This window comes from Coloeus monedula (genome assembly GCF_965178545.1).
Source record: "Coloeus monedula genome assembly, chromosome: 33".
Lineage (NCBI taxonomy): Eukaryota > Metazoa > Chordata > Aves > Passeriformes > Corvidae > Coloeus > Coloeus monedula.
Window position 1 is genome coordinate 2,067,166 of NC_138813.1, and position 13,949 is coordinate 2,081,114.

Consider the following 13,949-nt stretch of genomic DNA (forward strand, 5'->3'; position numbering starts at 1 on the left):
CTTTCTGGGATTTTTGTGGGATTTTGGGGGGATTTTTTGGGACTTTTTGTGGGATTTGGGTTTTTTCATGGGATTTGAAGGGTTTGTGGATTTGGGATTTTTTATGGGATTTTTGACGATTTTGATGGGATTTTTCGGGGAATTTCAGGGGTTTCTTGATATGTCCGGGATTTGGGGGTTTTTTTGTGGGATTTTGTTGTTTTTTATGGGATTTTTTGGTGGGACTTTGGAAGTTTTTCATGGGATTTTTGGGGATTTTTTGTGGGATTTTTGTGGGATTTTCGTGATTTGGGGTTTTTTTGTGGGATTTGAGGGATTTGTGCATTTGGGATTTTTTGTGGGATTTTAGACTTTTTTGATGGGGTTTTTTTGGGATTTTGGACATTTTTAATGGGCTTTTTGGGGGACTTTCTGGGATTTTTATGGGAATTTGGGGTATTTTTTTGGGATTTCCAAGATTTCTGGGATTTGGGGTTTTTTGGGGACATTTTGTGGGATTTGGGGGCTTGTGGGATTTGTGGATTTGGGATTTTTTGGGGGATTTTTTGGACATTTTTGATGGGATTTTTTGGGACTTTCTGGGATTTTTGTGGGATTTTGGGGGGATTTTTTGGGACTTTTTGTGGGATTTGGGTTTTTTCATGGGATTTGAAGGGTTTGTGGATTTGGGATTTTTTATGGGATTTTTGACGATTTTGATGGGATTTTTTGGGGAATTTCAGGGGTTTCTTGGGATGTCCGGGATTTGGGGGTTTTTTGTGGGATTTTGGTGCTTTTATGGGATTTTTTGGTGGGACTTTGGAAGTTTTTCATGGGATTTTTGGGGATTTTTTGGGGGATTTTTGTGGGATTTTCGGGATTTGGGGTTTTTTTGTGGGATTTGAGGGATTTGTGCATTTGGGATTTTTTGTGGGATTTTAGACTTTTTTGATGGGATTTTTGGTGGGATTTTGGACATTTTTAATGGGATTTTTGGGGGACTTTCTGGGATTTTTATGGGAATTTGGGGTATTTTTTTGGGATTTCCGAGATTTCTGGGATTTGGGGTTTTTTGGGGGACATTTTGTGGGATTTGGGGGCTTGTGGGATTTGTGGATTTGGGATTTTTTGGGGGATTTTTTGGACATTTTTGATGGGATTTTTTGGGACTTTCTGGGATTTTTGTGGGATTTTGGGGGGATTTTTTTGGGGATTTTTTGTGGGATTTGTGTTTTTTCGTGGGATTTGAAGGGTTTGTGGATTTGGGATTTTTTATGGGATTTTTGACGATTTTGATGGGATTTTTCGGGGAATTTCAGGGGTTTCTTGGGATGTCCGGGATTTGGGGTTTTTTTTGTGGGATTTTGGTGTTTTTATGGGATTTTTTGGTGGGACTTTGGAAGTTTTTCATGGGATTTTTGGGGATTTTTTGTGGGATTTTTGTGGGATTTTCGTGATTTGGGGGTTTTTTTTGGTGGGATTTGAGGGATTTGTGCATTTGGGATCTTTGATGGGATTTCGGACATTTCTGATGGGATTTTTTTGGGATTTTTGACATCTTTAATGGGATTTTTTGGGGACTTTCTGGGAATTTCGGGGGTTTTTTGGGATTTTGGGGTTTGGGGGTTTTTCGGGGGCCCTTTTGGGGTTTGGGGGGGTGCGGTGCTCACCGTGGGGGGGTCCCCGAGGCGGGCGCAGAGCAGGAAGCTGTGCAGGTCGCCGTGGGCCATGAAGGGCAGCAGCACGATGGGGGCGGGGGGGGGACCCTCGGAGCCCCCTCCCCACGGCTGCAGGCAGACCCCTGGGGGGGGAGGGGCAGCGTCAACCCCGCTGCGGCTCCGGGACCCCCCCCCAAAAAAAAAAATTTGGGGTGGAGAACCCCCCGAAGCTCCCTCAAAATGGGGTGGGAAAGCCTCCCCCAAAATGTGGCAGAGAACCCCCCCGAAAGGGGGCTCAGACCTCCCAAAATTGGGGTTGAACCCCCCCGAAAAAGGGGGCTCAGACCTCCCAAATTTGGGGTTGAACCCCCCCGAAAAAGGGGGCTCAGACCTCCCAAATTTGGGGTTGAACCCCCCCGAAAAAGGGGGCTCAGACCTCCCAAATTTGGGGTTCAACCCCCTCCAAAATTGGGGTTGAACCCCCCCGAAAAGGGGGCTAAGACACCCCCCAAAGTGGGGCCCAGACCCCCCCAAAATTGGGGTTCAACCCCCCCAAATTGGGGTTCAAGCCCCCCCAGAAAAGGGGGCCCAGACCCCCCCAAATTTGGGGTTCAACCCCCTCCAAAATTGGGGTTGAACCCCCCCAAAATATGGGTGCAGACCCCCCAAATTGGGGCCCAGACTCTCCCAAATTTGGGGTTCAACCCCTCCAAATATGGACGCAGACCCCCCCCAAAAAAGGCGGCTCAGACCCCCCCAAATTGGGGCTCAGACCCCCCAAATTTGGGGTTCAATCCCCCTAAATTGGGGTTCAAGCCCCCCCAGAAAAGGGGGCTCAGACCCCCCAAAAATTTGGGCCCAGATTCTCCCAAATTTGGGGTTCAACCCCCCCGAAAAAGGGGGCTCAGACCCCCCAAATTGGGGTTCAACCCCCCCCAAAATTGGGGTTGAACCCCCCCGAAAAGGGGGCTCAGACACCCCCCCAAATTGGGTGCAGACCCCCCCTAAATTGGGGTTCAAGCCCCCCCAAAACTTGGGGCTCAGACCCCCCAAAAATTGGGGCCCAGACTCTCCCAAATTTGGGGTTCAAACCCCTCCAAAATTGGGGTTGAACCCCCCCAAAAAGGGGGCTCAGATCCCCCCAAAGTGGGGCCCAGACTTTCCCAAAATTGGGGTTCAACCCCCCCCTAAATTTGGGTTCAACCCCCCCAGAAAAGGGGGCTCAGACCTCCCAAAAATTTGGGCCCAGATTCTCCCAAATTTGGGGTTCAACCCCCCCCAAAAAGGGGCCTCAGACCTCCCAAATTGGATGCAGACTCCCCCCAAAATTGGGGCCCAGACCCCGCCAAAATTGGGGTTCAACCACCCCAAAAATTGGGGCTCAGACCCCCCCAAATTGGGGCCCTGATCCCCCCAAAAATTTGGGCTCAGAGCCCCCCAAAATGGGACACAGAACCCCCCCAAAAAGGGGGCTCAGACTCCCCCAAATTTGGGGCTCAATCCCCCCAAAAATGGGGCTCAGACCACCCCAAAATTTGGGGTTCAACCCCCCCCAAATTGGGTGCAGACCTCCCCAAATTTGGCCTCAGACCCCCCCCAAATTCAGGTGCAGACCCCCCCAAAAATGGGGCTCAGAACCCCCCAAATTTGGGGTTCTGGACCCCCCAAATTGGGGTGCGGACCCCCCAAAATAGGACCTCGCCCCCCCCAAATTTGGGTGCAGACCCCCAAAAATTTGGGCTCAACCCCCCCCAAAGTGGGGCCCAAACCCCCCCAAAATTCAAGTGCAGACCCCCCAAAAATGGGGGCTCAGACCCCCCCAAAATTGGGGTTCGACCCCCCCAAATTGGGGCTCAGACCCCCCCAAAATTGGGATTCAACCTCCCCAAATTTGGGCTCAGACCCCTCCCAAAATTGGGTGCAGACCCCCCCAAATTTGGGGTTCAACCCCCCCAAAATTGGGGCTGAGACCCCCCCGACCCCCCCAAATTTGGGGTGCGGCCTTCCCGGGGGGGTCCCAGACTTTTGGGGGGATTTTGGGGGGTCCCGAAGGAGATTTTGGGGTCCCACAGAGGATTTTGGGGGTCCCGAGGAGATTTTGGGGGGTCCCAGGGGTGATTTTGGGGGAATTTTGGGGGTCCCAGGGACCATTTTGGGGGTCCTGGGGTGATTTTGGGATCCCAGAGAGGATTTTGGGTTGGTTTTGGGGTGATTTGGGGGTCCCGGAATGGATTTTGGGGTGGTTTTGGGGGGATTTGGGGGTCCCAGAGTGGATTTTGGGGTGGTTTTGGGGGGATTTGGGGGTCCTGGAATGGATTTTGGGGTGGTTTTGGGGGGATTTGGGGGTCCTGGAATGGATTTTGGGGTGGTTTTGGGGGGATTTGGGGGTCCCAGAGTGGATTTTGGGGTGGTTTTGGGGTGATTTGGGGGTCCTGGAATGGATTTTGGGGTGGTTTTGGGGGGATTTGGGGGGTCCCAGAGTGGATTTTGGGGTGGTTTTGGGGTGATTTGGGGGTCCTGGAATGGATTTTGGGGTGGTTTTGGGGTCTTGGGGTGATTTGCGGGTCCCGGAATTGATTTTGGGGTGGTTTTGGGGTGATTTGCGGGTCCCGGAATTGATTTTGGGGTGGTTTTGGGGTGATTTGCGGGTCCCGGAGTGGATTTTGGGGTGGTTTTGGGGTGTTTTGGGGTGTTTTTGGGGTCTCCCAGGGGGTTTGGGGGCTCCCGGGGTGGTTTTGGGGTTCTGGGGGGATTTGGGGGTCCCAGAGCCGATTTTAGGGGGTTTTGGGATGTTTTCGGGGCATTTTGAGGTGGTTTTGGGGTGATTTGGGGATCCTGGAATGGATTTTGGGGTGGTTTTGGGTGTTTTTGGGGTCTCTCAGGGGGATTTGGGGGGCCCGGAATGGATTTTGGGGTGGGTTTGGGCTCTCCGAGCAGATTTTGGGGGGTCCCAGGGGCGATTTTGGGGTCCTGGGGGGATTTGGGGATCCTGGAGCCAATTTTGGGGTGGTTTTGGGGTGTTTTGGGGGGGTTTTGGGGTGGTTTTGGGGTGGTTTTGGGGTGTTTCGGGGTCTCCCAGGGCCGTTTTTGGGGTCCCAGAGAGGATTTTGGGGTGTTTTTGGAGAGTTTTGGGGGTGGGTTTGGGGTCTCCCAGGAGGTTTGGGGCGTCCCAGAGCCGATTTTGGGGTGATTCTGGGGTGTTTTGGGTTTTTTTTGGGGTCTCCCAGGGCCGATTTTGGGGTCCCAGGGAGGATTTTGAGGTGTTTTTGGAGAGTTTTGGGGTCTCCAGGGGGCTTGGGGGGGGTCCCAGGGTGATTTTGGGGTCCGGTGGGGATTTGGGGGTCCCAGAGTGGATTTTGGGGTCTTTTGGGGTGGTTTTGGGGTCTCCCAGAGCATTTTGGGGCTCCCAGGGCCGATTTTGGGGTCCCAGAGAGGATTTTGGGGTGGTTTTGGAGAGTTTTGGGGGTGGGTTTGGGGTGGGTTGGGGGTGACTGGATTTTGGGGTGGTTTGGGTGGTTTTGGGGTGGTTTTGGGGTCTCCCAGGGGGCTTGGGGGGTCCCGGGGCGATTTTGGGGTTCTGGGGGGATTTGGGGATCCCAGAGGGGATTTTGGGGTGTTTTGGGGTGTTTTGGGGTGTTTTTGGGGGCTTTTCTCACCAGTCAGCTTCATGACCTTGGGGTGGTCGAACTCCTTTTGGGGGGGATTTTTGGGGAGATTTTGGGGGGATTTGGGATCCCAGAATTTTGGGGGGGTTTTGGGGGGTCCCGGAGCTGATTTTGGGTGGTTTTGGGGTGTTTTGGGGAGATTTTTGGGGTGTTTTCTCACCAATCAGCTTCATGACGTTGGGGTGGTCGAACTCCTTCATGCAAACGGCCTCGCTCAGGAAATCCTCGAGCTCCCCCCGCGAGCAGATGGCGACTTTGGGGGAAATTTGGGGGATTTTGGGGAAATTTTGGGGATTGGGGGGAAATTTTGGGGATTTTGGGGGGGGATTTTGGGGGGGGAACCTCACTTTTCATCGTCTTCACGGCCACCCGCAGCACGCCGGTGTCCTGGTGCAGCGTCCCCTCCACCACGGAGCCGAACTCGCCTGCGGATTTTGGGGGGATTTGGGGGGATTTTGGGGGTTTGGGGGGGGGTTTTGTGGAATTTTGGGGCGTCTCAAAGAGATTTTGGGGGAATTTCAGGGGATTTTGGGTGGTCTCAGGGGGGTTCTGGGAGGTGCCGAGGGGATTTTGAGGGGTCCCAGGTGGGTTTTGGGGGATTTTGGGGGGTCCCGAGGGGATTTTGGGGGGATTTGGGGGAGATTTTGGGAGGAATTTGGGTGGATTTTTGGGGGGGTTGGGGAGGAATTTTGGAGGGATTTTGGGAGGATTTTTGGTGGATTTAGGGCAGATTTTGGGGGAATTTTGGGTGGAATTTTGGGGGAATTTTTGGGTGGACTTTTTAGGCGGATTTAGGGCAGATTTTGGGAGGATTTTTGGTGGATTTAGGGCAGATTTTGGGGGGATTTTGGGCAGATTTTGGGAGAATTTTTTGGTGGATTTAGGGCAGATTTGGGGGCAATTTTGGGGGCATTTTTGGGCGGATTTTTGGGTAGATTTTGGGCAGATTTTGGGTGGAATTTGGGGCAGATTTTGGGTGGATTTAGGGCAGATTTGGGCGGATTTTTGGGTAGATTTTGGGATGGATTGTGGGTGGATTTTTGGGAAGATGTTGGGCGGATTTTTGGGTAGATTTTTGGCAGATTTTGGGTGGATTTTTGGCAGATATAGGGCAGATTTTGGATGGATTTAGGGCAGATTTGGGCAGATTTTTGGTGGACTTTTGGGGGGATTTTGGGTGGATTTAGGGCAGATTTTGGGAGGATTTTTTTGTGGATTTGGGGCAGATTTGGGGGGGATTTTTGGGTGGATTTAAGGCGGATTTAGGGCAGATTTTGGGGCGGAGTTTTTGGCGGGTTTTTGGGGGGATTTTTGGGCAGATTTGGGTGGATTTTTGGGTGGATTTAGGGCAGATTTTGGGGGGATTTAGGGCAGATTTGAGCAGATTTTGGGGTAGATTTTGGGATGGATTTTGGGTGGATTTTGGGCAGATTTTGGGTGGATTTAGGGCAGATTTTGGGGGGATTTAGGGCAGATTTGAGCAGATTTTGGGGTAGATTTTGGGATGGATTTTGGGTGGATTTTGGGCAGATTTTGGGTGGATTTAGGGCAGATTTTGGGTGAATTTAGTGCAGATTTTGGGTGGATTTAGGGCTTGGGTGGATTTAGTGCAGATTTTGGGCGGATTTTTGGGTAGATTTTGGGTGGATTTCGGGCAGATTTTGGGTGGATTTAGTGCAGATTTTGGGCGGATTTTTGGGTAGATTTTGGGATGGATTTAGTGCAGATTTTTGGGTGGATTTTTGGCTAGATTTTGGGTAAATTTAGTGCAGATTTTGGGAGAATTTAGGGCAGATTTTGGGAGAATTTTTGGGCAGATTTTGGGTGAATTTAGTGCAGATTTTGGGTGGATTTAGGGCAGATTTTGGGCGGATTTTTGGGTAGATTTTGGGATGGATTTGGGGTGGGTTTGGGGGTGCCCGGGAGGTGCCGGGGATTTGGGGACCCCCCCAGGACCCACCCTCGCCCAAGGTCTTGCCCAGCGCCACCCGGTGCCGCTCCACGAGGACGTCCCGGAGCTTCTCCTTCAGCTCGGGGCTGATGCCCAGGCGGTTCACTGGGGACAGCGGGGACGTTGTTTGGGGACATTTGGGGACGTTTGGGGACATTTGGGGACGTTTGGGGACGTTTGGGGACGTTTGGGGACGTTTGGGGACGTTTGGGGACATAAATGGGGACATCGGGGGTTTGGGGACATCGGGGAATTGGGGGCATTTGAGGGCATTGGGGACATTGGGGACATTGGGGCATTTGGGGACATTTGGGGACATTTGGGGACATTTGGGGACATTTGGGGACATCAATGGGGACGTCAATGGGGACATTGGGGGATTGGGGGGATTGGGGACATTGGGGGACATTTGGGGGCATTTGGGGACATTTGGGGACATCAGGGACAATGGAGGCGTCAGGGGGATTGGGGGCATTTGGGGGGATTGGGGACATTGGGGCATTTGGGGCATTTGGGGACATTTGGGGACATTTGGGGACATCAATGGGGACGTCAATGGGGACATTTGGGGGTTTGGGGACATCGGGGACATCGGGGGTTGGGGACATCGAGGGGATGGGGGGATGGGGGAGATGGGGACATTGGGGACATTTGGGGACATTGGGGACATCATTGGGGACATTGGGGGATTGGGAGGGTTGGGGACATTTGGGGACATTTGGGGACATTTGGGGACATCAATGGGGACGTCAATGGGGACATTGAGGGGTTTGGGGGCATCCGGGACATCGGGGGTTGGGGACATCGAGGGGATGGGGGGATGGGGGAGATGGGGACATTGGGGACATTTGGGGACATTTGGGGACATCAGGGACAATGGAGGCATTTGGGGACATTGGGGGCATTGGGGACATTGGGGGACATCATTGGGGACATTGGGGGATTGGGGGGATTGGGAACATTGGGGGACATTTGGGGGCATTTGGGGACATTTGGGGGCATTTGGGGACATTTGGGGACATCAGGGACAATGGAGGCGTCAGGGGGATTGGGGGCATTTGGGGGGATTGGGGACATCTGGGGCCATTTGGGGACATTGGGGGCGTTGAGGACATCGGGGACATTTGGGGGCATTTGGGGATATTTGGGGACATTTGGGGACATCGGGGACACTGGGAGGGTTGGGGGATTGGGGGGATTTGGGGGGATTTGGGACATTGGGGGGACATCGGGGGCTTGGGGACATCATTGGGGACATCGAGGGGATTGGGGGGATGGGGACATTGGGGGTTGAGGACATGGGGGACATTTGGGGACATTTGGGGACATTGGGGACATTTGGGCACATCGGGGGGTTTGGGGACATTTGGGGACATCGGGGACATTGGGGGTTGAGGACATTGGGGACATTTGGGGACATTTGGGGACATTGGGGACATTTGGGGACATTTGGGGACATTTGAGGACATTTGGGCACATCGGGGGGTTTGGGGACATTTGGGGACATTGGGGAGTGAGGACATCGGGGATATTTGGGGCCATTTGGGGCCATTTGGGGCCATTTGGGGCCATCGGGGCCATCGGGGCCGTCGGTCACTCACGCGTGGCCTGGGCCGAGCGCCGTCCGTAGGAGCTGCGCACCCGGAAGCGCACGGCCGGCTCGAAGGCCGCCCTGGGGGGGGGGACAGCGGCGTGGTCACCGTGGCCACCGGGGCCACCGCGGGGGCCACCACGGGGGTCACCACGGGGGTCACCACGGGGGTCACCAGGAGGTGCCGGGGTGACTCGGGGGAGGGGCGTCCCCTCACCCGTAGCGCGTCTCCTTGCGCCGCCGCCGCGCCGCCAGAGCGCCCAGGGCCACCAGCGCCAGCGTCCCCACGGCCACCAGGGCCACCAGCGCCGGCCACCAGCCGCTGGTCAGCCCCGGCGCCGGCCGCACTGCGGGGAGGGGGCGGCGTTGGCGGCGGGATGGTCGGCATCATCGGCAACGCCATCCTCATCCTCACCTCATCATGCGCACCCCATTGTCTTCATCATCATCGTCATCTTCATCCCGTCCCCATCATCATCCCATTCCCACCATCATCTTCATCCCCGTCCCATCCCGTCATCATCATCATCATCTTCATCATCATCCCATTCCCATCATCATCTTCATCCCCGTCCCATCCCCATCATCATCCCATTCCCATCATCATCTTCATCCCCATCCCATCCCGTCATCATCATCATCATCATCTTCATCCCCATCATCATCCCATTCCCACCATCACTGTCATCTTCATCCCATCCCCATCATCATCCCATTCCCATCATTATCATCTTCATCCCCATCCCATCCCGTCATCATCATCATTGTCATCATCATCATCATCCCATTCCCACCATCATCTTCATCCCCATCCCATCCCCATCACCATCATTGTCGTCATCATCATCATCATCCCCATCATCATCCCATTCCCATCATCACCATCATCTTCATCCCGTCCCCATCATCATCCCATTCCCACCATCATCTTCATCCCCATCCCATCCCATCATCATCATCATCATCATCATCATCATCATCATCCCATGCCCATCATCCATCGTCATCTTCATCTTCATCCCCTCCCAATCCAATCTCCGTCATCCCCATCATCATCTTCATCCCAACCCATCCCATCCCAATCCAATCTCCGTCATCTTCATCCCATCCCCTACCCATCATCATCATCTTCATCCCATCCCAATCCAATCTTCATCATCATCACCATCTCCTTCATCCCATCCCATCTCCATCTCCATCATCATCATCTTCATCCCCATCCCAATCCCCATCATCCCATCCCATCCCATCCCATCCCTGTCATCACCATCATCCTCATCCCAACGCATCCCATCTCCATCATCTCCATCATCTTCATCCCAGCCCATCCCAACCCATCCCATCCCATCTCCATCATCTTCATCCCAACCCATCTCCATCTCCATCATCACCATCATCTTCATCCCAACCCATCCCGTCATCCCATCCCATCTCCATCACTTTCATCCCATCCCATCCCAGCCCATCCCATCCCATCCCATCTCCATCATCTTCATCCCATCCCATCCCAATCCATCACCATCATCGTCATCATCTTCATCCCAGCCCATCTCCATCATCTTCATCCCAACCCATCCCATTGTCATCATCTTCATCCCATCCCAATCCAACCTCCATCATCTTCATCCCAGCCCATCCCATCACCTTCATCCTCATCCCAACCCATCCCATCTCCATCATCACCATCACCTTCATCATCTTCATCCCAACCCATCCCATCACCTTCATCCTCATCCCAACCCATCCCATCTCCATCATCACCATCACCTTCATCATCTTCATCCCAACCCAACCCATCTCCATCATCTTCATCCCAACCCATCCCATCTCCATCACCTTCATCATCTTCATCCCAACCCATCCCATCTCCATCACCTTCATCCCATCCCATCCCAATCCAATCACCATCATCGTCATCATCTTCATCCCAGCCCATCTCCATCATCTTCAACCCAACCCATCCCATCATCATCATCTTCATCCCATCCCAATCCAATCTCCATCATCTTCATCCCAGCCCATCCCAATCCAATCACCATCATCGTCATCATCTTCATCCCATCCCATCTCCATCATCTTCATCCCAGCCCATCCCAATCCAATCACCATCATCGTCATCATCTTCATCCCAACCCATCTCCATCATCTTCATCCCAGCCCATCCCATCATCTTCATCCTCCTCCCATCCCAACCCATCCCATCTCCATCATCTCCATCACCTTCATCATCTTCATCCCAGCCCATCCCATCATCTTCATCCTCCTCCCATCCCATCCCATCCCATCTCCATCATCTTCATCCCAGCCCATCCTCCTCCTCCTCACCCAGATGTGTCTCCAGCGGGGCCTCTCCAGCTGTGGGGACACCGGGGGGGGGGTCAGGGGGGGCCATGGGGACACCGGGGGGGACCAGGGAGGGGATTTGGGGGTTTGGGGACATTTGGGGATGTTTGGGATTTTGGGGACATTTGGGGACATTTGGGGACGTTTGGGGACATTCGGGATTTTGGGGACATTTGGGAACGTTTGGGGACATTTGGGATTTTGGGGACATTTGGGATTTTGGGGACATTTGGGGACATTTGGGGACGTTTGGGGACATTTGGGATTTTGGGGACATTTGGGGACATTTGGGGACATTTGGGATTTTGGGGACATTTGGGGCTTTGGGGTCAGGGGGATTTGGGATTTTGGGGACATTCGGGGATGTTTGGGGACGTTTGGGGACATTTGGGGATGTTTGGGATTTTGGGGACATTTGGGGACGTTTGGGGACATTTGGGGATGTTTAGGATTTTGGGGACATTTGGGGACGTTTGGGGATGTTTGGGATTTTGGGGACATTTGGGGACGTTTGGGGACATTTTGAGACATTTGGGGACATTTGGGGACGTTTGGGATTTTGGGTCAGGGGGATTCGGGATTTTGGGGACATTTGGGGACATTTGGAGACATTTGGGGATATTTGGAGACATTTGGGATTTTGGGTCAGGGGGATTTGGGATTTTGGGGGATTTGGGGACATTTGGGGACGTTTGGGCACATTTGGGGACATTGGGGACATTTTGGGTCGGGGGAATTCGGGATTTTGGGGACATTCGGGGATGTTTGGGGACATTTGGGGACGTTTGGGATTTTGGGGACATTTGGGGATATTTGGAGACATTTGGGATTTTGGGTCAGGGGGATTTGGGATTTTGGGGGATTTGGGGACATTTGGGGACATTTGGGGACATTTGGGGACATTGGGGACATTTTGGGTCAGGGGGATTCGGGATTTTGGGAACATTTGGGATTTTGGGGACATTTGGGGACATTGGGGACACTTGGGATTTTGGGGACGTTTGGGGACATTTGGGGACATCGGGGACATTTTGGGTCAGGGGGATTTGGGATTTTGGGGATATTTGGGGATGTTTGGGGACATTTTGGGGACATTTGGGGATGTTTGGGAACATTTGAGATTTTGGGGACATTTGGGATTTTGGGGACGTTTGGGGACATTTGGGGACATTTGGGATTTTGGGGACATTTGGGGACATTTGGGGCTTTGGGGTCAGGGGGATTTGGGGTCCAGGGATGGAGAGATTTGGAGGTCTGGAGTTTGGGGGATTTGGGGGTTTTTGGGGTGTGGGATCGGGGGGATTTGGGGGTCTGGATTTTGGGGGATTTGGGGGTTTTTGGGGTGTGGGATCAGGGGAGTTTGGGGGTCTGGAGTTTGGGGGATTTGGGGGTTTTTGGGGTGTGGGATCGGGGGGATTTGGGGGTCTGGATTTTGGGGGATTTGGGGGTTTTTGGGGAGTGGGGTTGGGGGGATTTGGGGGTCTGGATTTTGGGGGATTTGGGGGTTTTTGGGGTGTGGGGTTGGGGGGATTTGGGGGTCTGGAGTTTGGGGGATTTGGGGGGTTTTGGGGTGTGGGATCGGGGGGATTTGGGGCAATTTGGGATCCAGGTTTGGGGGTTTTTGGGGTTCAGGGTCAGGATCATTCAGGGTTTGGGGTTGGGGCCATTGGGGGATTTTTAGGATGCAAGTTTGGGAGGATTTGGGGGTTTTGGGGGTGCAGGATGGGGTTTGGGGGGATTTTTGCAGGATTTGGGGGGTTTTGGGGTGCAGGATGGGGTTTGGGGGGATTTTTGCAGGATTTGGGAGTTTTGGGGGTGCAGATGGGGTTTTAGGGGGATTTTTGTGACATTTTGGGGGTTTGGGGGGATTTTTGCAGGATTTGGGGAGATTTTTGGGGTGCAGGATGGGGTTTGGGGAGATTTTGGGGGTTTTGGGGTGCAGGATGGGGTTTTGGGGGATTTTTGTGGGATTTTTGTTTTTTGGGGGACTTTTGCAGGATTTGGGGTTTTTTGGGGTGCAGATGGGGTTTTAGGGGGATTTTTGTGAGATTTTGGGGGTTTGGGGGGATTTTTGCAGGATTTGGGGAGATTTTTGGGGTGCAGGATGGGGTTTGGGGAGATTTTGGGGGTTTTGGGGTGCAGGATGGGGTTTTGGGGGGATTTTTGTGGGATTTTTGTTTTTTGGGGGACTTTTGCAGGATTTGGGGTTTTTTGGGGTGCAGGATGGGGTTTGGGGGGATTTTTGCAAGATTTTGGGGTTTGGGGGGATTTTCGCAGGATTTGGGGGGTTTTTGGGGTGCAGGATGGGGTTGGGGGGATTTTGGGAGTTTTGGGGTGCAGGATGGGGTTTTGGGGGATTTTTGCAGGATTTGGGGGTTTTTGGGGTGCAGGTTGGGGGTTTGGGGGGCTTTTCACAGGATTTGGGGGTTTTTTGGGGTGCAGGATGGGGTTTGGGTGTTTGTTTGTTTTTGGAAGGATTTGGGGGTTTTTGGGGGGGATTTTTTGCGGGATTTGGGGTTTTTGGGGTGCAGATGGGGGTTTGGGGGGATTTTTGCAGGATTTGGGGGGGTTTGGGGTGCAGGATAGGGTTTTGGGGGGATTTTTGCAGGATTTGGGGGTTTTGGGGTGCAGGATAGGGTTTTGGGGGGATTTTTGCAGGATTTGGGGTTTTTGGGATGCAGGATGGGGTTTGGGTGTTTGGGGTTTTTTTGGCAGGATTTGGGGGTTTTGGGGGGGATTTTTTTGTGGGATTTGGGGGTTTT

The 13,949-nt window shown here is 53.2% G+C and overlaps 1 protein-coding gene across 1 annotated transcript in view; it reads right to left on the bottom strand.

The window, feature by feature from the left end:
* AXL (AXL receptor tyrosine kinase) overlaps window positions 1-9,385 on the bottom strand; it is a gene marked incomplete at both ends in the record, with an annotated part of 28,811 nt that extends 19,426 nt beyond the window's left edge. Inside the window, 7 exons of the mRNA XM_082299661.1 lie at window positions 1,650-1,780; window positions 5,463-5,555; window positions 5,650-5,727; window positions 7,263-7,358; window positions 8,855-8,925; window positions 9,062-9,191; window positions 9,334-9,385. Of these exons, the coding sequence (XP_082155787.1) occupies window positions 1,650-1,780; window positions 5,463-5,555; window positions 5,650-5,727; window positions 7,263-7,358; window positions 8,855-8,925; window positions 9,062-9,191; window positions 9,334-9,385 (651 nt within the window). The remainder of the gene's footprint in view (window positions 1-1,649; window positions 1,781-5,462; window positions 5,556-5,649; window positions 5,728-7,262; window positions 7,359-8,854; window positions 8,926-9,061; window positions 9,192-9,333) is intronic.
* Between the last annotated feature and the right edge of the window lie 4,564 nt (window positions 9,386-13,949).